The sequence below is a fragment of the Mustela nivalis genome, assembly GCF_964662115.1.
Source record: "Mustela nivalis genome assembly, chromosome: 2".
Classification (NCBI taxonomy): domain Eukaryota; kingdom Metazoa; phylum Chordata; class Mammalia; order Carnivora; family Mustelidae; genus Mustela; species Mustela nivalis.
The window spans coordinates 92182167-92204713 of record NC_139021.1 but is presented as its reverse complement, the minus strand read 5'-3'; the positions used below and the strand labels follow the sequence as shown (position 1 = coordinate 92204713).

The window sequence follows — 22547 nt, the reverse complement described above, 5'->3', positions numbered from 1 at the left end:
CAATCACAGGGGATGTCCGTGTTCAAGAGACTGGCACACGACTTCAACTCAGAGACTCCATTCCACCAGCCACCACGATGCTGGGGAGGTGAGAGGGTACTTGCCAGCAGAAGTGGGACCTGCACAGACCCTGGGGTGCCTTTGGTGCTTCCTTTAAACGCCTTTAAAGTGAGTTGTTGGCCACAGTGGAAGGAGCACGGCATTGGGAAGAAAGAGAGCTGGGTTTGCACTGTGGTACCTTCATGTTTCACCTTAACCTCTAAGTTTCCATTCCCTGATCTGTAAAATGGGCACAGTAATAATAATATATATTTTCCAGGGTGATTGTATGGTGTGGCTTGGGTTTGGGTGAAGCGTCTGTCCTGTGGTCCTGGTTAATAGGCTCCCTTTTTCTCTGCCTGTACCTTCCTTGTGTCAGTTTCAATTCTCTTCACTTGGATACCTCTCCTAACATTTGGGATAAAATAGGTGATCCGTAGAGACCACGTGCAACAAACTAGAGTCATTATAATTAGACACTGTCACTTAGGGGGAAAATGAAGAGTTTCTGTTTAAAATTTGGAAAAGAGATAGACGAAGATTCCGTGGTTTGCAGCCAGGCCTAGGCCTCTTAATGCAAAGCAGAACTGTCTCACGGCGTTTTTGTAGCTACTTTGATGGCACCAGTCATTTTAAATAAATTAAGGGTACGTACCCTCTAACATTGATTTTTTTTCTTTTATTTTCATTAAGTGATTAAAGGACTTCTAATCTCTTCTTCGAATTTCCTCTTTCTTCGTCCTTAAAAATGAGCTGTGTAGGATTTCTTATTCCAGGAGACAGCGTCTCATGGGTGAGCAAAACTTCCTGTCCTACCAGCTATCCAGTGACAAGAAATAACAAAGTATTATTTACATGTCTTTGTCACTAAATGGATATATTTGTTTGTGGCCCCAGCCTTGCCCCAGTCTCCCCTTTCATGTTGCAGCATTATGACCTTCTAGAGGAAAAATATTAGGGATTTTTTTTTTTCTCTTAAGCATAGTAAAATTACATTCCATTTGAGATCAACCAGGAGGTTAACATAAATCTGAGAGCTTTGTTCTTTGATTTAAAATACATTCTATTTCCCTTCTTGGCTGCTTTCCCGTAAGGGGGCTGCTCTGTTTTACACAGACTAGCTTTCAATTTGTTTAAGACGTCCTTTCCGGGGAGGATTGGAGTGAAGGACTACAACACAGCATAGCCATGATAGAGCAGCAGTGAGTGCAGAATCCAGAAGCTTCCTGGCCCCTGGGCTCCCCACCCCCCAAATCCGCCGGCCTGGTGGGACCCACGCCGGCCCAGGCACTTTCCTTCCTCTCGTACACCTGTGGGTGTGGACAACCAGGCTGTCCTCGGGGACACATGGCAGCCAAGTCCTGATCTGCCCTATGTCATTGACATAGGGACCATGTGGGTATGTCCCTGAGCACTCGGGTTTTCATATGTTTTGTGATATTAACCCTTTGAAGGTTCCTTTTCATAGATTGACGTCATTGTTGCCTTAAAGATGAGGCTTAGTGAAAGGAAATTGTTACAGAAGAAATGGTGTCCTTTGGCAATGTGGCACTCTTTTAAATCAAATTTAACTGAACGAGTCACCCAAATGCAAGCAGGTCCCTGGTTTTAGGGTTGGTGATTAGGAGCCTCGAATGAGCTTTGCTGTGGAAATGCCATCCTGGGTGGCACTTAAGACCCCCACGGTAGTTGGAATGGGTCCCCGACCTCAGGCCACGGAGCAGGGCCTCCCGTGGGCTTCGGCACCTGTGCTGCCGGCGGTCTCCGTCTGGGCCCCATGGACCATGTGTGCTTATGATCACCAGCTGGTCTCTGCGCCTAAGGCCGCCATGCCATTCCGCAGTGTGGATGAGATCTAGGCAGGTGGTGGCGGGGGGACGGGGACTGCGGATGTCCACTTGGAAGAACAGGATTCAGAAAGGTTAGAAGTAGCTCGGGAGCCTGCTGGGGTAGATGACGGGGAGAGAAGACGGTCTGGCTTCCAGAAGCATCACACTGCAGAGCCTGGTCTGTGAAGGAAGCAGGTGCGGCAGAGGAAGCGTGGAACCACGTCAGTCAAAGGCGTGAAAAGAAAACAAGAAGAAATTGTTGGGCCTGAGGTTGGTGTGACTGGGGAGCAGGTGGTAATGGCTGTGGGGTGAGCAGGGGGACGTCTGCGGCGTGGATTGGCAGGGATGAGTGGCAGGAAGTTGTCTTCTCACTACCAGGCTTAAGACCCTTTCCCGCTGGGGCTGTAAGGGGAGACTCATGAGGTCCAGGTAGGGGTCTGGTCCATCCCTTCTGCTCTGGGCTCTTCTCCCCTGAGGTGGCTGCCCTGGGCCTCACCCTCTCTTACCTCTGGATATTGGTTCGTGTGGTTGCAAGGTTAGCAGGGGACTGGCCCCCCCAGGCTCCCAGGAGGCCTCAGGGTGATGATCTGAGGGTGCTGGGTGCAGAGCAGTCTTGCTTCCTTCCCTGGACTGGCCTCCACTCCCAGCAGAGACCAGCTCAGGCAGGAGAGGCGGGCCTCTAGCACCGCCGTGGACCTGTGCGAGCAGTCACAGAACGAGCCAAGGCTGTGGGCACTGCCCCGGTTGCAAACGGCTGCACTTGTGCGTTACTTCTTTGCATTATTAAACATACACCATGTCGCAGGTTCAAGGCTGGGCCCCGGCTAGAAGCGAGAAGAGCAAGCAAACAAGCAAACAGACCAGACAGCAAAGAGAGCTGCGGGCAGGCATTGTGTATGCGTGTGCAGGAGCACGGGGGTGTACCTGGGCCTGCACAGGGCCTGGGGAAGGGCCCGCAGAGGGAGGCCAGCCCTGGCCCTGTGCTCAGAGCTAGGGCGCCAGGGGGAGAACGCAGCGCTTGTCCCTTTCTTGGTTTCTATCACCTCCATCTAGGCACTGATGTCCACACCAAGAAGGGTGCATCTGACGTGGCAAAGAGGGAAATTGCAGGCAGAAGCTAGGTGAAGCGTCTTTAGTGAATGCGTCCCTGGGTGCAGACGGACATAGAGACAGGCACCACGAGGTCTCGGTGAACTCTGCTGAACCCGCTCAGCACTTCAGCAGGGCATACGTGGTGGTCTCTGTTTTCAAGGGGGAACTTAGTTCCTTCCTCGGCAGAATTTTGAGTTCAGTTATCAGAGGGTAGGAGCTGTGATTGAGAAAGAGGGAAGAGGAATGCTGTAGCGAGAGTCCATAGCGGGGGACATCGGGAGGGCCTCCTGGAGGAGGTGGCCACGTTGAAAAGCAGCCCTGCCTTGCAGTGTTATGAAGTCTCATTTGTCGGTACACACAGCCCGGGCTCTGCGCAGGTGGGTGGAGGGCTCGGTTTACTGAGGGTTCACGGGTAGACTGTAGAAGGCAGAGGAACGAGGCTGGTAAGAAAGGGAATAAGATCTCAGCCATAAACAAGTAAAGCCACACTGGGGCCCTGGGTTCTGCTGTGGCTCCTTGTCGAGAAGACGGGACAGGCTTGGGGGACAAAGCAGGGCCACGCACAATGGAGGAGAGCAGAGATTCCTCACAGGTTCAGGGCCACGAGCAGTAGGCTTAGATCAGAAAAGATGTGCTTCTGGGGACCTGGGACTTGTCCTGGGGAGTGGGCAGGGTCTTCCTGAGCAGGGAGCAGAGGGGGCAGGTGTTTGGGGGGTCATTTCCCCCCTTACTTTGGAGGCTCTCCCACTGAGCGTCCGTCCTTCTCCCCACAGCCACAGTCACTTCCTGGAGTGCAGATTTGGTCAGCACTCTCCTGCTCGAAGCTTCTGTGCTCCTGGAGCGCGGAGAATGCCGTGGGAACGCTTGAGCTGAGGCTGAGACTCGGTGCTGGGCACAGGCTGGCCTTCTCCTCTTTCATCCCCTGTCTCCACACCCCCTTCCCGCCATCCCACTGCAGCTTCCAGTATAGCCCTCCCAGGGCCTAGCAGGCTCCTGGTCATGCCTCAGGACACAGCCCAAATGCCCCTTCTCTGGGGCTCTTTCTGGCCCTGGGTCACAGACTCATCTTGTCCGCATGTGTAGTTCTGGACCAGAGGCCGCGTTCCTTCTTGCATGCTCTCTCAGGACTGGCATCCTCTCCCTGCCGGCCTGTGGCACACAACTTGGGGAAGACAGAAGGCAGAGCATGTCTCCTCCAACATTAACAACTTCCTTACAGTATGTTGGCCCAAAATAGAACGGCTGTCATAGGCAGTGAGCAGTCCCCCAGGACTGCACGTGTGAGCGGGGACAAGATGCCGAGCGGCCCCTAAAAGAGAGTCTTCCAGCTGTCAGATGCGACCGGGTGGGTTCCGGGGCTCACCAGGACGTGAGAACCTAGAGATGGGGCCAGAAACCCATTCCCACCCTGTCCACATACACACAGCCTGCACGGCGGCCCTCCGTCCCCATCCCCTTCTGAGCAGAAGGAGGGCGTCTGTGTCTGCGGCTGGCACCCGCCGGCCCTCAGGGTGGGACGGGGACAGGGCGGAAGGGTAGAGGGAGGGACCCCCTGGCCTGCAGGTCAGGCTGCTGGGCGCTGTGCTTCCTGCCCCCACACTTCTGGGGGATCTGCCTCACTTGAGAAATTCAAAACCAATTTAAGTAAGAAACTGAGGGGCCTCGCTGATCATAACCCACAGTGAAACTTACACGATCTGAGAACAGGCCACTCCAACTCCCGTGTTCCAGCCTGAGCTCTGTCCTGACCCTTCCTCTTGCCAGCAGTGGTGCCCCTGCTTCTGAGCAAACCTCCCCTCCGCTCTCCCCTGCCCCCGCTTGGGAGTGTGATGGTATCACACCGTCCCCCTGCTTGAGGCAAGCAGAGACTCACCCTGGGCTTATTACTTTTTCCAAGTGTTTCCTAGGAATCACAGACACAGGTTAACTTACCCATGCCCCCCCCCCCCGTCTCGCGGGTGGAAGGGGGCTGCAGTGAGGGGTGAACTGCCCTCCTGCGTGTTCTCACCTGACCAGGTTCTCGCAGGGACCTTGGAAGGCAGGTGAGGTGAGGTTCCCTTCCACTTCTTCCCGCTCCTGCCCTCGGGTCAGCTGCAGAGCTGGGACACCCGGGGAGGCTGTGGGGGGACTGGAGGGGTGGTGTCTGGGCGGCTCCCAGCGACCCTCCATGAGGAGCCTAGGTAGGGGTTAACACCAGCAAAGTGGGGGTAATTGTGTTTGTGTTTGGCCCGTTCTGCTCGTGAAGTCAGTCAGTGTTGTACATAGTCGGTGGCTTAGTAATTATCGTTGCTGTCATTATTTCATTTCTTTTTCCAAAAACTTCTGCGGTGAAATATCGTTCTGATTGTGCCCAGACTGGAGGGTATCACACCGAGCTCACGCCTGGGTCTCTGTCCCGGGGCCCTTGCTCCCCCTGGCTGCTCCTCTGCCTGCATTCCGTGATCGCCGGCTGTGGACCTCCAAGCCCCATCCAGGAGCCCGACGTTGGCGTGGGACCACCCTTGACCTTGTGTCCTCAAGGTTCTCTGCGCAGCGAGCGCAGATCCGCCTGGCGAGCTCGCGAGGGCAGCGGCATCGGCAAACAAATGGAAGGGGCCACTGTCCGGCCTGGGTGGAGGGCACTGCTCAGAGGCGGGTGTCAGCAGTGCGGCAATCCCACTCTTCAGAGCCCATCCAGAGCTGTGTGGCTTGGGGCAGTGTGCAGGGTCTGGGGTGTTTTTTCAGGATCGGCCTCAGGTGCCTTAGACCAGGTGGAGACCATCCGCAGTAGCTGGGTCAGCAAGCAGGTGTGTGCCGCCCGCACAGGGTGTTGGGGCTCGTGGGGGAGAAGCAGCAGCAAACTAGGAGGAGGTTTGGCTCTTGGGTCAGGGGCTCCTTCCCAGTGCAGCTGGGAGGGGAAAGCCTGTGCCTGGGGCAATGGGACACAGGTGGGGCAGCACTGGAAGTCTCCCACTTCAAGGAGAAGCTTGACCTTGAAGGGCAAGCTTGACCTTGAAAGACTAGGTGGGCTTGGGCTGGCCTCGTGTGTTCTCAGAAGGCACAGGGGACCGAGGGAGGCTGCCTGAGGGCCGGGCTGGAATGGGGAGGGGCTCCTCACCCAGCCGCATCGGTCAGCATGAGGGCCCCAACAGGTGGCTGTCTGCACAGTCACCATCAGGAAGAGTCTCAGTCTTTCAGAATTTTAGGTTTCGGCACTCCCAAGGCCAGTCCGTCCCTCCTCAGAAAAGTCTATCTTCTGGAAATCGGTTTCTTCCTCAGCATTTTCATGACCTCATTTAATAAAAGAGCCGTTTTCACGGGCCTCCTCGGGGTCATGCCCACTTTCTGCTGTCGTGCTCTTTAACTGCCAGCTGTTTTCCTATCGTCTTTGGGGATGAAGCCGGTCTCTGGCTTGTCCTATAAAGTTCTCTATCTCGGGGGTATTTCCTGCCCACTGCTTCTGGCTGGCCCAAGTGCATGGTCTCTAGATTTGCTTCTGTGTGCATGTTTTCGAAAGCTCTTAATTTGCAATGTGCTTTCTACAAATTTTAAAGAGGCGGTGGAAGTACAAGATGATGTATGGATGGCATTTTTTAGAAGTCGGGATGTTCAGACATTATGTCTATTTTTTTGGTTATTTCACTCCAGCCTGTAACTTACGCCCCTCCTGTTCTGTGCTCTCTGCACTGGGGGATTCCCTTGCTGCCTGAGGCTGGCCTGGGGCATATGTCCCCTTTGGAAACCCCGCCCGCTCTCTGTCTTGCCTTTCCCTCTTCAGGCGGCTCCAGCCCAGGGAATTCTATATAACACAGAGTATCTCCTTTCTATAATGGTTCTTCAGCCCCGCGTTTTTCAAATTACAGGTTGTGACCCTTTATTAGAGGATCTGTCACACCCACGTAAGAAAAATAGACTGGATCTGTTCACACGCAGGAAGGGTGAAACCGTCTTCTCGGTTTTGTGCATACATGCACATCATGACATCTGGGACACGAGAGAAAAACGCGTGTCCGTTAGTCAAACATGTCCCTGCTGGCTTCCAACATCCTGCTAAACTTTCATGGAAGAGAAACCAGTTAGTCTTTCTCCAGTAAAATGATCTGATGCCGTGGGAAAATTGTCACAAGGCAAGGCAGAGCCCCCAGGAGTCCCGTTGAAGATGTTCCCGAGTGGGCAGCAGTCACGGTGTGCTGCCTCTGAGTGGTTCCTGCCGTCTCCGGAGGATATGTGTCTGTCACTCCTACTCATTGTTCAGAGCTCAGCTCAGACGGTCCTTCCCCAGGGAAGCCTTCCTGCCCACCCCCCCATCTGCATCAGTTTCCTCTGTTAGATGCCACCACAAACTACATTTCCTGCCTTCAGAGCACGTGGCCCAGTTTTTAACGACACATCGATCAGGATGGTCACTGTATGGTCTGTCTCCTTCCATCTTCTAGAACATGACCTCCACGGGACGGGTCTAGTTTTGTTCATTCAGGAGCCACTGCCAGGCCTAGCATATAGTCCACACCCTAGTACAAACCAGTGGCCTCAGGCCACATCCCCCCCCCCCCCCCCCGCCTCCCGGTGACTGACATCTGGCATCCCATAAAACCCTCTGCTGTACTCGAGTCTTTTCCAGAAAGGGGGTGGGGGTCTCCTAGCCCCAAGATGTGCAGGTGGGATCGAAGCCCCAGGAGCTCCTTGGAGGCCTTGGCCCTCAGCCACTGCTCTTTCCACACACACACCCACCCCGACCGAGAGTGAGCGGACCTCGTGCTTACTGTCCCCAGTGCTCCTGGTGAGGCTCACGTAGGGCGTAACCATTAGTGACGGACCATCTTTTGGGTGACGGTCTCCTCTCTGGCTGTGGGTGGGGGACCCCACAGTTCCCGGTTCCATCGTGCAGACTCATCGTTGCAGTAAAGGGTATTCAGGCCAGTAAGCATTGGTGGGAACCAACTCACTGAGATTCTGCAGTTAAGTGTCACAGGTATGGATTCTAGCTGAGGCACAGGTGGGGGTTTTTTCCTTTTCTGTCCCCAAGAGTCTATGAGGCAGAAGGCAGAAAGATGGGGAGAGAGGAGGACTGGTAAGTATTTCTAGGGTTGCCTTAGTGTGCAAAACATGTTTCCCCCCAAAAATGTTTGGGAAACATTTTATTTTAGGTGGGAGAAAATGCTGCCACTCTGGCTAGCTCCTGTGACCCGACATTTATCGGGGGCGTGGCCTTGCCGTAGCCAGAGCGCTCCTGAGTCATGAAACTGCTTTTCCATTTGAGAGACCGGACCTCTGTGACCCCAGCCATCATTTCCACGGCAACCAGCTGCGATGAGATGGGGGTTTTGACCTCGCAGGACAGTTGCAACAAGAAGCAGATGAGCTTTTGGATGGGAAATTTATTCTTTGGCCTTGAACAGATCTGTAAGTGAATCTCAGTTTCCTCATCACTGACACAGAGAAAGGAACCCGTTGTCCTTTTGATTGTACGTGGAGAGATCGTGTTGGAAAAGCACGTGTGCAGGTATTGTCGATCTTACCTAACCAGCCCCACCAACGCTTGACATGGGGCAGAAGGACAATCACCTGCACCCACGGGTCTGTCCTGGGTCGCTGTCAGCAGGCCTGCTATCACCTCTCTGACCAGCATCTCATTGTTAAACCGGCTTCCTGGCTGGTCCAGGACAGGTAAGCTCACTGCCACCCCTGGGCCCTAGCACTGCGGTTCCCTGAGCCTTTTACTGTGTTCTTCCCAGAGGCCTATGTGGCCCAGTCCCTCCCTTTGTCTGGGTGTCTGCTCAGAGTCCCCCTATGAGAGAGCCCCATGGGACACCCCATATGAAATAGCAACCCCAGAATAGTCAGCCCCTTCGTGCCTTTTCTTCACAGCTTCTGTGACCACCTGGAATTTCGTGAGCTTCGTGAGGCAGGGGTGTTGTCATAGTTTTCTTTTTCTTTTTCTTTCTTTCTTTCTTTCTTTCTTTCTTTCTTTCTTTCTTTCTTTCTTTCTTTCTTTTTGAGTTTGCTGCACATAATAGGCCATTAAGTCCTCCTGAAGAACCTTTTTTCATTGTTTTAAATTTACTTATCTTTAGGAAAGTGTTTCAAAGAATAAAACCCTTGACTGCCATCCTGAAGGCATCCCGCAGCCGTCTGAAGCCAGAGGGGACATCGGGTCCTGAATTTTCTCTTTGCTTTGAATCTGTCTTTCTTCCGCCTCTTTCCCTGAGAGTGTGGAGGCCGTCACCTGCTTCTCCAGGTTCTGCCCTCATTGCGCCCAGGCTTGCCCAGGCCCACCCCGCCCCACAGCCCTTCTGCTCCTAGATCCCAGGCTACCGCCAATACAGTCCCTACGCCAGATCCCAGTCGAAGCCCCCTGCGCCGCTGTTGTGTTCCTGGAGAGCCCGTGCTTGGCCCTTTGGGGCAGTGGCTGCATATCTGGCCGTGAGCCCGGCGCTGCCATGCCTCATACCCTCTCGACACGTGTGCCTCGTGGTGTATATAGTAGGAGCGGCTCTGTGTCCCCCTGGTGGGGTCGGACACGGCAACAGCTGCAAGAAGAATCCCTCGGGGCGTCTCACCGAGGGGTGTTTGGACAGCCTGTGCTCGGGGGCATCATTGTTGGTTTAAATGTTTATTTCTTTGGGGCACCAGGGTGGTCCCGTTGCTGAAAGCATCCAGTCTTGGTTTCAGCTCAGGTCCCAATCTCAGGGCCGTGAGATCGATCCCCGCGTTGGGCTCCACACTACGCACAGAGTCAGCTTGAGAGTCTCCCTCTGTCCCTGCCATTGCGATTCATGTGCACGCATTCTGTGTGTCTCTCTCTCCCAAAATTAATTAATTAATTAATTTGGACATTATCTCTTTCACCGTATCTGAGGTATGTTGGGGCATTACTGTAATCCTTGGAAAGGTGGGACGAGCAGATGTAAATCTCCTCTCTCACAAAGTGTGCACAACACCGTGCTTACGCAGGCTTTGGTTGGCACAGACTCTTGTTCGCAAGACAACACCTGAGGTCCATGTCTCTGACTTGCAGGTTGTACACTGTCCAGTGGACGGACATGACGGCGCTCACTTGGGCTGTTTTCAGCTAGTTTGCTGATGACGGTTGCCAGGAGAGGAGGCCCCAGGCACTAATTCCTAAGGCTGCACTGTTCCTGTGATGTGTGCTGGCCCCCCAGGCTCATTTCCCCTGGTCCCACACCCTCTGCTCTGTCCTTGCAGGAAAAGTGCGGTGGCGGGACTTCAACCAGGAAGCTTACGTTGGAGGGACGATGGTCCGCTCTGGACAGGACCCCTACGCCCGCAACAAATTCAACCAGGTGGAAAGTGATAAGCTGCGGATGGACAGAGCCATACCCGACACCAGACACGACCAGTAAGTATGGAGTTGGGAGTGGGCCGGGGCCTCACTTGCTTTCTCCCCACAGCCCAGTAAGTAGCTTTCACTGGGCCATTCACATTTTCCTGTTCCTCTGGGCAGCTGGTTGTGTGTTGTGCCTTCTACGGGTGGTGAAGCTGGAAAAGTTCTGGGGCTTGCGGCAATGGGACTTCACCCGTGGGAAGTGACAGGCCCATTTGGGATCAGATTCTAGGCTTTTGGATGGCCCGAGGCAGCATCTGGAGGCTGAGGGTTACTGGCCAGAGCATGGGAGTCAGCAGGGGAAGTTGTGTTCCTGGTGTCATGTCCACTCATCACTTGTCTTTTCTAAAATCCGTGCACACACAAGCATCATTTTCCATCATTCAGCAACTTCGTCGGCAGGAAGAAAATCTGAATTCTTGCTTATTAAGACAGTGTAAGTCGGAAATGCTGTAGAGACTAGAAAAGGGAAAGAAACAGCCCAGCAGGGTCGGTGTGAGACTGAGACAGGAGGCACAGGGTGACCTTTGACCACACCAGGAGCTCTTGTCTGCATCCTTCTCTTGATTCTCCGGAGATCTGGGAGCTGCAGGGGGAGGGCACCCCAGGGTTCCTCAGGCTTCGCCGACGAGGTCTCCAGACATCCTAACATGCGTGTGTTCATCACCACTTACCAGGAAAGTGATATCCCTGGCCCTTGCTCTGACCTTCCAGCCTTGCTGCTAGGAACCTCTGATTGGGAGGCTGTTCACACAGGCTTCACTGGGAATCATCTTGTTTCAGATCATTAGAGAATAGGCAGCTGCATTTGGAGGGCAGCTGTTTTCCTGGGGGCTCTGTGGGCGTTCCTGCTCACTGAGTGACTTGGGGAGTCCTCCCTCTGTCAGGGATGGTACATCACGGATGTACATTTATTGTGACTCAGACGCTGTGTCTGGGTCCTGGGACTCCAGCCAGAAAAGTCTTGTCCTGTCCTGGTTGGGGGGTGTGGGGTGTGGGGGACTACCTATGCACCAGGAAGCAAGGGGGTTCAGCCCCCTGAGGCTTGAATAGTGTGTTGCAAATCAGTGCGTTTGGGCCCCCTCGGAGGTAGGAAGGCCAGGAAAGACCCCAAGGAGTGACAGGTCCTGAGCTGGAGGCCTCTGGAAAGAAGGACAGGGAAGAGGCTGTGACAGCCCGCTCTAGGCTTGCAGGGAGCCAGCCAGGAATCTGATTGCTCTGGGTGAGCACCGGGGATTGAGAGGAGGGTAAGCTGATGAGAGATGAAAGTCAATGACATCACCCACGGACACATCTTAGAGTTTGCCCTTGTTTTCTAAGTCTGTAGCATATGTGGAAAGTTTTGTGTTTGGTTTTTTTTTTTTTTTTTTTTTTTGGTCTCCTCCTTTCAGGGAAACTTGACCTAACTGTGTAGACACAGTTAACTGCCAGGTGGACTGCGCAAGTAATAAGCATGCAGTGTGTGTGTGATAGATTGAATGTAGGAACACATTTGACCCATGTGTAAATGTATGCGGTATGTGATGTTAAAATCTTACCATTTTTTTAGATTCAGTCCAAAATACTGTTTAATGTCTACTGTGATCCAACCGTCCTTTCTCGGGGCAGTCCTGACCCTGCAGCCCTCGTTCAAGTCAGCACTTAAGTTAGCACCCTCTCTAAACTAGGGCTTGCTGCCGTGGGATCCAAGGACCCACATGGAGGCTGTGGGACCCTAAAAGTCCCAAAGCTCTGTGTGCCACCCTGGGGCATGGCCATGCCTGCCTGTGTCGAGAGAGGTCCTGGGTGCCTGGGTCCCCACCACCAACCATCTCCAGGCTAACTGGCCTGTGTCAGACGCTCCTTGGGACACCCTCGTGCCACCCACCAGCCTCGTGGCGCTGGACACAAAGGTGGTCCTCATGGCACAGATAACAGGGAGGCTCCCACTGTGTCAGAACTTGCCCAGTGCCTAGGAGCAGCTAACTTAAGGCCAGAAAGGGGCAATGTGGCTTTTTAAGAGGGGCTGGGCCTAAACCCAAGAGAGTGGTTAGAGATCGAGCGGACTCCCTGGTGGCTGGATTCGACTGTTTGGAGCCCCGTCTCGCTGAGATGGTACGCTGTCACTGCTCCACTTGGGTACGAGTGTTTTTCTCTGGGGCTCTTATTCCGTAGTCTTTTCTTTAGAGCCGCGAGAAAGTGTCTCTCTCGACTGCTCATCAGAGTCTGGACAGCGGTTCTGCCGCCAGTGTGAGCCCCTGACAGTCCCCCAGACCATATATAGACAGACGTCCCTCCTTTACAGTTTTTGAGATAGGACTTCGTCCAAACAGGTGTTTGACACTTCGTCTCAAGGTGGGATGTGTTGGGGGGCTAGGGGGGCCAGTTTGAGTTCCAGCTACCGTGTGACGTTCGTTTGCATGTGTTCAGGGAACAGCTGGGATGCCTTCCCCGTTTGTTTGACTTCGGCTAAATTAAAGTCTGCCCAAGTCCAGCGGATGCCTGGAACTGAGCCAGCACGTTGCCCTCAAAGTGTGAGCTTGAGGAGAACTGCTCCTATTAAATGTCAAGTTAAGGAGATCAAGTTACGTCTGTGACCCCCTTCCCCACTCCCCGCTGTTTCTCTAATAGCAATTAAGGCATTTGACCTTCTACACAAATGTCGCGTTTTTTGTTTGTCTGCCTCTGCAGTATCCCCCTTGGTCTGGGATTATGGAAACCTTTGGATTCAGCCTTCACTTGGGATAAATCTGAAAGCAAAGGGCATGGTTCATTATGACCAAGGTGTCTGGAGTCCCACAGATCTTGGTCACAATCCCAGACTCTCCGGTTCTTAATTTTGTGGCCTTTATCATTTGTACGATGATGTCACACAGTCACCTCTGGTTTCCGTGAGGATTAAACAGAATGTTCACAGGGGCTGGTTCCTCCTCCCATGAGATTTTTTTCAGGGACCACGTCAGCAAGGAGGCCTTTGACCTTGATGGCCTCCCCTAGGAGTGCAATCTCCTGGCCCCATGCCAGCATTCCTAATCCCCCACGCCCTTGACTTTCTCCACAACTTATATCACCCCCTACACACCATGCATTTGACTTATTTATGCCTTCCTCTGTCTCTGCTCCTCAGAATAGTGAGAGCGCGCCCGGACAGGACGACTCTCGGCACCCAGTGAGCTTGGCACGTATGTGCTGAGCCAGTGTATTAGTCAGCACAGAGCCTGACATATGGTGAGCGCCCACTGAGTCATTACTGATATTAACAGTCACAAAAGAATAAAGGAGGGTAAAAGGGAGAGTTTTAAACAGTGGAAATCAGATGAACCCTAAATAATTCCACCATGTTTATGTTCCTCCTGGACTGGAAAGCACTGCAGTTAGCATCCTGTCTGTCGTGTGGGACAGATACAAGGGGTCAGGGGTTCAAAGCCTTGCAAAAACAAAAACAAAACAAAACTCCACACATTTGGGTAGGTCTTCATTACGTTTTTATGTGTATAAAAAAAAATTCTGTGCCAAAAAAATACAGAGAAGCAGGAAGCCTTGAAAAGCTTGCCAGGAGTGAAATCTTAGATCTGACATACAGGAAACCCTTAGAAATTAGAAAGTAGAAGCCCATGCTGTCCTTGAAATACAGTTTCTCCAATCCAAAAAAAAAAAAGCTTCTCTACCTCATTTGATGTTACTTGAAATCTCAAATAAGCTATTAAGACCAAAATAAAATTTAAAAAACCAATGGCAATTTTGAAAGTGCTGTTTCAGACTCTTGGTTTCTTCCCTCTCCCGCCTCTGGGAAGCTGTTGTTACTGGCCCGGCAAAAGATGATGCCGGAGCAGCCTGGAAAAGATCCAGGTACACGCGCACTGAAGGGGGAGCCAGCGGGACACGCTAATGGATTGGACGAGGGGTGGCGCACCAAGGTTTATGCTAGAACAAAGGAAGAGACGGGATGCCTTTACGTGAGATGGGGGAGGCTGAGTGGAGCCACTGTGGGGGACGCACCCGGAGCTAACGTGTGCAAGTGTTCCATTCCTGACGCAGTTCTAGATGGATGTGTGTCTGGTGTATGGGAGAAAGGCCTTGGTGGCAGTGTGAATTTGGGAATGGTCTGTGTGCAGATGGTGTCTAAAACCACAAGTTGAACGCATGTCCAGCGAACACAGACAGAAATAAGGAGAGGCCCAAAGACCAAGCTCTGGTCCACCATGGACATTTGGCTGTAAATGCGAAGCCGGTGCTAACACTTGGAGGACGGTCCAGCATGGTAGACAGCTCGCTGTTTCCTGTGGGCCATGAGAAGTGGAGAAGTACTCTTGTTGCCTTTTTAGAGGAGGGGTATGAAAAAGCCTTGCCAGCACCCAACTCAGAAGGGTTTTGTGGTATTTGTTTTTCGTTTACATTTGAGTGTGTGTTTTGTTTGCCTTGCAATGCGTCTGATGGCAAAGTCAAGTCCGGAAATCAAGTGCAACCCAAAAAGTTTATAGAATATTGTTCTGTCTGCTGCGGAAAGCTGGAGCTGGTTTGCTTTAAAATTGTTTATAGAAGTAAAATCAAATAAACCTTCGGGGGGAGAAACCTTATTATCCTGTTTTCTTCTTTTCCCTGTCAGCCAAACACCATTCCTTTTCATTTATTTATTCAAGTTGCCGAAAAACGAGAGGCTCTTGGAAAAAGAACAGGTTTTGTTCAGGTTGCAAGAGTTTAACGATCAGAAAGTTTCTCTCTGTGTCACTGCCCTCTCCTTTGATCACTAAGTTTAAAAATGAAGGGTTTTGAAACATTTTGAGTCTACCACTAGAACACTGCTCCTGAGAACCGGGCTGCCTCGACTGCATCCCACAAAGGACCCTTCTCTCAGAGAGAAGTGTATCCAAGCTGCCCACCTAATGGGTTCATCTGGCAGGCACTAAATCGAGAAAACACTGTTTTTACTCAGTCCATAAATTAAGAGTTGTAAGGTTTGGTTTGGTTTTCTTCAAGATCATCCCCGAAGGGCTGTGTTTTGAACCAGTGTTTTAAGTGTTTGGCAGTGATGCTGCCCAAACACAAAGATCAGGACTCGGGGGGGGGGCATTCTTCCTTCCTTTCTTTTATTTATTTATTATTATTATTTTTTAAATTTATTTATTTAATTAATTTATTTTTTTGCAAAATTTCAACAAGAGGCAGGCCTTTAAGTCATGGGCTGTGCTGTTTATCCTGGCAAGAACGTCCGCATTCCGCATTGATGTCAGCTGTTTTAAGAGCCGACGATCGGGATTAAGGGTTGTAGGGAAAGATCCGATCTGAACTTCTCATTGTGGATCCGTAAGAATAAACAGAGTGGAAGCCAAGAAAAAGTTTTCTACATAAACTCAGCCGCTTGGAGGGACGCTCGGCTGCAGGCGATGGTCATGGGACTCAGGGTTTGATTTTTAGGAGAGCAGAGGGTCCAGGGAAACAGGAGAAGTGCGTCTCTGCAGGGACTCTGGCTCCTCGTGAGTGGGTGCTTGAAGGTGGGGGCATTCTTAGGCGGGCCCAGGGCTTCGTTGTCATTTCACATTCTTCTTATAAAACGGATATCTTACAAACACACGCAGCTGACCTCCCGACGTGGTAGCTGCATCCTCAACAGCCCGGCAGGGCTCAGACCCCTGAATGTCTGGCCACCCGCCTTGCAGATCTAGCTGCACCACCTCTGTCCCGCCATCCTGGCGTGCTCTAAGTTCAAGTGCCTTGGGGGCATCTGTGGCCAGTGGGACTGAGGGAGGATGGCTTAGCGCACCAGCAAGCCTTTAAAGTCTGTTCGATAATCTTGATAGCAGAATATTTATTGGGCATTTTATCCGTCATGGCCTGTGCTCGGCCTTTTATGTGCACTGACTGTATTTAATCAGCTAGCACTCCCGCCAAATAGGGAGGGAGAGCATTCCGTGGGTGATGTCATCCACCAGTCTCCAGAGAGCCGGCTCCTGAAAGCCCTGGGGCCTCACCCAGCAGGCAGAGTGGCTGACCCCGTGCTGGCTGTGGGTGGTTTCCTCCTTTGTCCTGCAGGAGTACCCTTAGGGTGTGGCAGACAGTTGGGGTACCCCAGCCCCCACCGAGGCACCACCTCTATCTAGCGCCCTGAGCCCATGGAAGTCCAGGCACATTACCGTTGAGAGGCCATGACATTGACCGCGTTTCCACAGGCCGGATGGTGAGCTGAGCCTCAGAAGCTGGGTCCCTTGCCCGTGGCCGTGCACGCCTGTTGGTGGAGGAACCGGGGTTGCGGGCACCAGACTGCCCACCCAGAGTTCGATCTCCAGTGTGGCCACCTTGTCATCGGTCTTCATGGGTGTCTTTCTCCTGCTCCTGGTTTTCAGGCTTAAATGCACCTAAAAAGCAGTCAGAGTTGGAGACTCAGAGCCAAACGCCTGAGCCACATTGGCCCTCCGCCGGCCACCTGCTGATGGAGTCCGGCGTCTTCAGTTGGAGAGAAGCAAGGTTTCTGTTTCTCTCCCTCCGGCCTCAGGCGCCCCACAGGACGTCATGGAAGAACGCGCCCCATATCCATTCCCACCGGAGAGGTCTGGGTGGGCAGTCGGGGGCGGCCGGCGGCAAGGCTCTCCGTCACCTCATCCTGGGGCCTGACTTGCCCCTTTTTGTGCACAATTCCAACCACAGCCCTGCCACTGTTCACCAGCTTCTTTTGTCTTGTGTTTATTTGTTTCTTTTTTATTTTTAGTGTTTTGTAAAACCAGCTCCAACAACAGGCTACTCTTCTTTTCCCCTTTGTGCGTTCCCCTTTTTTGTCTATTTGAGGCCTTATCGGCATCTAAAATAAAGAATGCCCTAGACTGGGAGACAGTATAAGGCACAGACAGTGAAGATTGTCTGCCTCTATTAGCGGCTCTGATGGCCCTGGTGGAGATCTCCTCTTAAAAGATCGGTCGCCAACATCTTGAAAGCTGAATCCCCGAGTAGCTGTACACGCACATGGCTGCGTTTCCCTGGCTATGACTCTGGGTTATAGAGATGGCATGGTCCTAAATGAGTCATGTAATTTTGTTTCTTTATTCTTTGGTTCCCTTTCTACCAATATCCTGGGACTACGGTGATGAACACGAAGGTTCTCCCTCCCGGCCCTCAAGGAGTTAGCGGTGCAGTGGGAAAGGCTGGCGGAAATACAGTTGCACAGTCCAGGAAGGGCAACCAGCCAGCTCAAAGTTGTGTTCCGTTGCCCTCTCTTCTTTGGGTTTTAGACCCGTTATGAGAGGCCCTTATCCTCTGGGCAGCCCGGCCCTTTTATCGTCATGAAATGCCCTCTTTACCACTAGGAATGCTTTTGTCGTGCTTAGTATTGGTAGAACTGCCCCATCTTTCTTTGGCTTATGGGTTTCTGTTGTCTGTTTTTTCCCATGCTTTCATGTCCAGCCTTTTTTCGTCTTACATTTAAAGCGTGTCTTCTGTAAGTAGCAGCTAGTTGGGTTTTGGATTTTTATCCACTTCAATAATCTTGTCTTCTATTTAGACTGTTTAGTCCTTTTACATTTAGTACAAGTTCTGACGCATTTGGGTTTCATGCTAGCATCCCTCTGTCAGTGTCCTCTTCTGGCCACCTGCTTTGTGTTCCTTTTCTTCCTCTTTTCTGCTTCTTTTGATGTAAGTATTTCCCTCTCTATTAGCTTGTTGCATTCTTTACTTAAGAGAATCTAATGTAAGTGAATAATTGTATTATTTCCTAAACAGTGCATGGGCCTTATAGCTCTTTCTCCCATTAGCTTTCCTCTCTCCTGCTTGATGGTCTCTTTTGTCATATGGTTTTGTTCTCTCTTTATGTGTAACTCCACAGGACATCTTCTGTTTTTTCATGCAGTAAATATCCTTTCAATTTATTTGCATATTTGAGTTTCCATTTTTCCTCATCTCATAATTTTCACTTTTCCCGCAGGACCGCTTTTCATCTGCCTGAGAACTTCTGTTAGTACCACTTTCCTGGCAAGGAAAGCTATCCTTTTATGTGTCTGAAAGCACCTTTATTTCACTTTTAGTTTTGAAAAGTATTTTCACTGAATTTAGAATTCTAGGCTGACAGTACTTTGGGCACCTTTATGTGGTCTTTCTGTTGTCTTTGGGCTTCCATTGTTTCTGGTAAAATATCAACTGTTGATCTTACTGTAGTGCTTTTTTTTTTCAGGCATTTTAACTTTTTCCCTAGCTGCCTTAAAGAGATTTCTCTGTCTTTCGTTTTCAGAAATTTCACTGAAATGTGCCCAAGTGTTTCCTTTGTATTGAACCTGTTTGGGTTTGTAGATTTCCTGAATTTGTAGCTTCATGTCTTTGATAAGTTTTGTTTGTGCTCCATGTTCTCTCTCTCTCCCCCTCTGGGCCTTAATTATGTCTTCGTTAGAGATTTCTAAATGTCCTTGCCCCTCCTGTGCTCTTTTCCATATTATTTATTCTTTTTTATTCCTGTGCTTTAATTTAGGTATAGTCCTATTGGCCTTGCTTCTGGTTCACTAATTCTTTCCTCTGCTCTATCTGTTTTGCTTTCAAGTCCGTCTGCTGGTTTCTTAATTTTAGCTAATGTTTTTTGTTGGGTAAGAACAAATATAGAAATATTTAAAGGCCCGAGCTGGTGTTTTCATCTCCAAAAAGGAGTTAGTTTTGCTCCTGGAAGACAGTTAAAATAGGGCAGGTCACCTGGGTCAGGTCTGAAACTGAGCTGGCATAAAGCTGGGTTTCAGCCTTTCATAGACCTCTGCTGAGTTTCCAGTTCTCTTTTTCTACTAGGAAGTAGCCCTTTGGGATGCCACCTGGAAGCCCAGGATGTTTATTCCAGCCCCTTTTCCTTGGCAAGACCTGAACTCCAGTTCTGGGCTCTTCAGCTCCAGGCCACCTGCAGAACCTTGGCTTCCATCCCCACCTGCAAAGCCCTCACTTCTGCTTGGCTTACCCAGTCTCATGGCTTCACACTGCTTGAGGGAAAGAGGATCAGAGAACACTGGCCTTACTCTGGGGGCCTCTCTTCTTTCTGGGAACCTGGCCCTGTAACACCCAGCTGCCTTGTGAACTCTCCAGTGCCTTCAGAGAGATTTTTTTATGTGTTTCATCCACAATTTCTAGTTCCTTTTAGCGGGTAGATTGGTCTATACCAAAGAACTTTACAATCACTGAAAACAGGAAAAAACAAACAAACAAACAAACCTGAGTGTCCTATTTGGAATCCAAACTCAGTCTGAATCTTGACAGTTCATAAATTTTGTCCTGAGCAGCATTGTCAATCACAAATGAGAACAAGTAAAAATAGCTGTGGACTTGAGTAGTTAATGGCTCTGTCACTTAACTCCCCGACTAAGGTCAGAATAGTCTCTGTAACCTCTGGGTTTCTTATCTGAAAAAACACGATAATGCATGCCCTCTCCATCTTACCCTTTGCTATTAGGCTCGGACATCTGGGAAAGACTTCATAAGCTGCAAACACCTACACAGATACAGGCTATTATTGTATTGTTATTTTACGTGACCAGCAGCTTGTGTATATGAGAAGTCAGCTTTGAGCAAGGACTGAATTGTTATTCTGTTAAGCTTTACTCTTGATATGTGTGTGCCATTGAGGGCAGACCTTCAGCCTTCTCTGTATGAATGCCTCCGTTGTGCTGAGGGGTAAGTGGGTCTTCTCGTGCAGATGCGACATTGGAGAGCATTGCTGTTGACCAAGAATGGTCGAGGAAATAACTTTGAAACGGTGATTCCACCTATTTAAGAAAGAAATTAGAGCAAGAAAAATGGGGGTCATCAGCAAGTTGTTGGTAAATGAGACGAATCTTTGGGTCTGAGCCAACCCCTGTCTGTTGGCCACTCACTTGAATGTGTCGCTTCCCATCACCATGTAACTGGTAAAAACTTTTCTTTTTAAATAGGAGGATTTTATTTATTTTAGGAATTAGTCAACACAGGATAAACTGTGTTTCAGCCTTCTCAGTCCCTTGGGCTCTATATTTTACTTTTCTGAAACAATACGATTTCAGAGATTACTTGCGACTTTTTGATGAGCTGGAAAGAAGCAGCGTCACCCCTCGATGTCACCTGTGTCCTTACCCATCAATGCCTGCCTGCTCAGCGATGTGACTGACCACTTCACATGCGTCCTGGAGTTTTAGGTGTTAGTGGTGGAGCCTATGAGAACCCACATCTCCATCCCAAGCTGTAAAATTAGAAGTACAGACTTTTAAAATAACACGCATCTTAACTATACCAAATCAATTGGGATTTCCTCCATCTGACAGTGATGAGAGAAAAAGAAAATCCACATCTTTGGAAATTTGAGTCTATTAAAAGAAGGAAATATCCCAATAGAAAAATTGCACTCAGGTTTGAAATTTTATATTCAGCACTGATTTCTTTTGATGCTTGCATTCATGCAGTCATTTAGCAAAGCATTTGAGGACTTGCTGTGTCACAGGTATTTTTCTGGTCGCTGGGGAAACGTGGTTGAACAAAACTGATTTTTTTTTTAAATGGCTGCCTTCCTAGAGCTTACGTTGCATGGGGGTGGGGGAGGTTAGAAGACAGTAACTAAGTGTTAAAGTCAATAACATGTTAAAGGCATTACAGAGAAATAAAAGAAGGGTGGGGTCAGAGAGTGTGATAGTCAAGGTCAAAGGTCCATTGAGTGCTTAGCCACAGCAAAAGAAACAGCTAACAAAATGAAAACGTACCAACAGAATGAGAGAAAATATTTGCAAATCCTATATCTGATAAGGGGTTAATATAAAAAAATAAAGAGCTCATACAACTTAATAGAAAAATATTTAATAATTTATATATGTATAATTTAATATATAATTTAATTTAAAATGGGCAAAGGACTTGAATAAATATTTTTCCAAAGAAGATACATGAATAGCTAACAGGTGCATGAAAAGGTGCTCAGCATTTCTAATCAACAGGGAAATACAAATCAAAACCATAATGAATTATCATCTCATACCTGTTAAAAGAACTGCCACTCAAAGACAAGAAATAAGAAATGTTGGGCAGGATGGGAGAAAAGGGAACTCTTGTGCACTGTTGGTAAGAATATAAGTTGATGCAGCCACTATAGAGGACGGTGTGGAGGTTCCTCAAAAATAAAAAATAAAGGGGCACCTGGGTGGCTTGGTCGGCTAAGCACCTGCTTTTGGCTCAGGTCATGATCCCAGAGTCCTGGGATCGAGCCCCGCATCAGGCTCCCTGCTCAGTGGGGAGTCTGCTTCTCCTTCTGCCCCTCCCCACTGCTCGTGTTCTGTCTCCCTCTCACTAATAAAGCTAAAAAAAAAAAATTAAAAATAGAGCCACCCTATGATCCAATAATTCTTTTTCTAGATATTTATCTAAAGGAAATGAAATCACTGTCTCAGAGATAGCTACACCCATACACCCCTATGTTTTAGCAATATTATTTATAAAGCCAATACCTGGAGCAGTGTTAACTGTACATTGATGGATGAAGAGATAAAATCTCTCTCACACACACACACAAATATTACTCAGCCATAAAAAAGAAGGAAATCCTATCATTTGTGACAACATGGATGGACCTTGAGGGCATTATGCTAAGTGACAAAAGTCAGACAGAGAAAGGCAAATATTATCCGATCTCACATGTAGGTGGAATTGGAAAAAAAAAAAAAAGGAAAAAAGGAAAAGAATAAGAAAAACAAATAGATAGAAAAGAGATCAGATTTGTGATTACCAGAGGGTGGGGGTGGGGGGAGAATTGAAGGCAGATGATCAAAAGATAGAACACCCAGTTAGAAATAAGTACTAGGGATGCGATAGACAGCCTAGTGAATTTGGTCAGCACTATGTTTATTTATTAATTTAGTCAGTATTTTATTAAATAAATAATTATTTTAAATAATTATGTTTTTATCTTTTATCTCATTTATTTTATTTTTATATTAATTTATTTAAAAATTTTATTAAATCATTTAGTCAGTATTTAATTAATTTATTAATTTAGTCAGTATGCTATGTTTGAAAGGTGCTAAGAGAGTAGGTCCTAAGAGTCATCATCATAAGGAAAACTAAATGTCTTCCTTCTTTCCTTCCTTTGTATCTATATGAGATGATGGATGTCAGCTAAACTTACTGTTGTAATGACTTCACAATATTAAGTCGAGTTATTGTGCCATGCACAGGTTATGTCTCTGTAAAATGGGGAAAATATAAATAGGTTATTGGGGAAGGTTCTCACTGACAGGAAGGCATTTAGGCAAAGATCTGAGGGAGGAACAAGGCAGCGTCATCCTGGATAGTGGGGAAAGGGTTCTCTTCAGGGG

The 22547-nt window shown here is 49.4% G+C and overlaps 1 protein-coding gene across 1 annotated transcript in view; it reads left to right on the top strand.

Annotated features, from left to right (window-relative positions):
* The window catches only part of GALNT2 (polypeptide N-acetylgalactosaminyltransferase 2), a 179112-nt gene that overhangs the window by 103835 nt on the left and 52730 nt on the right, over positions 1 to 22547 (top strand). Inside the window, exon 3 of the mRNA XM_082718864.1 lies at positions 10146 to 10299. Coding sequence (XP_082574990.1) covers positions 10146 to 10299 — 154 coding nt within the window. The remainder of the gene's footprint in view (positions 1 to 10145; positions 10300 to 22547) is intronic.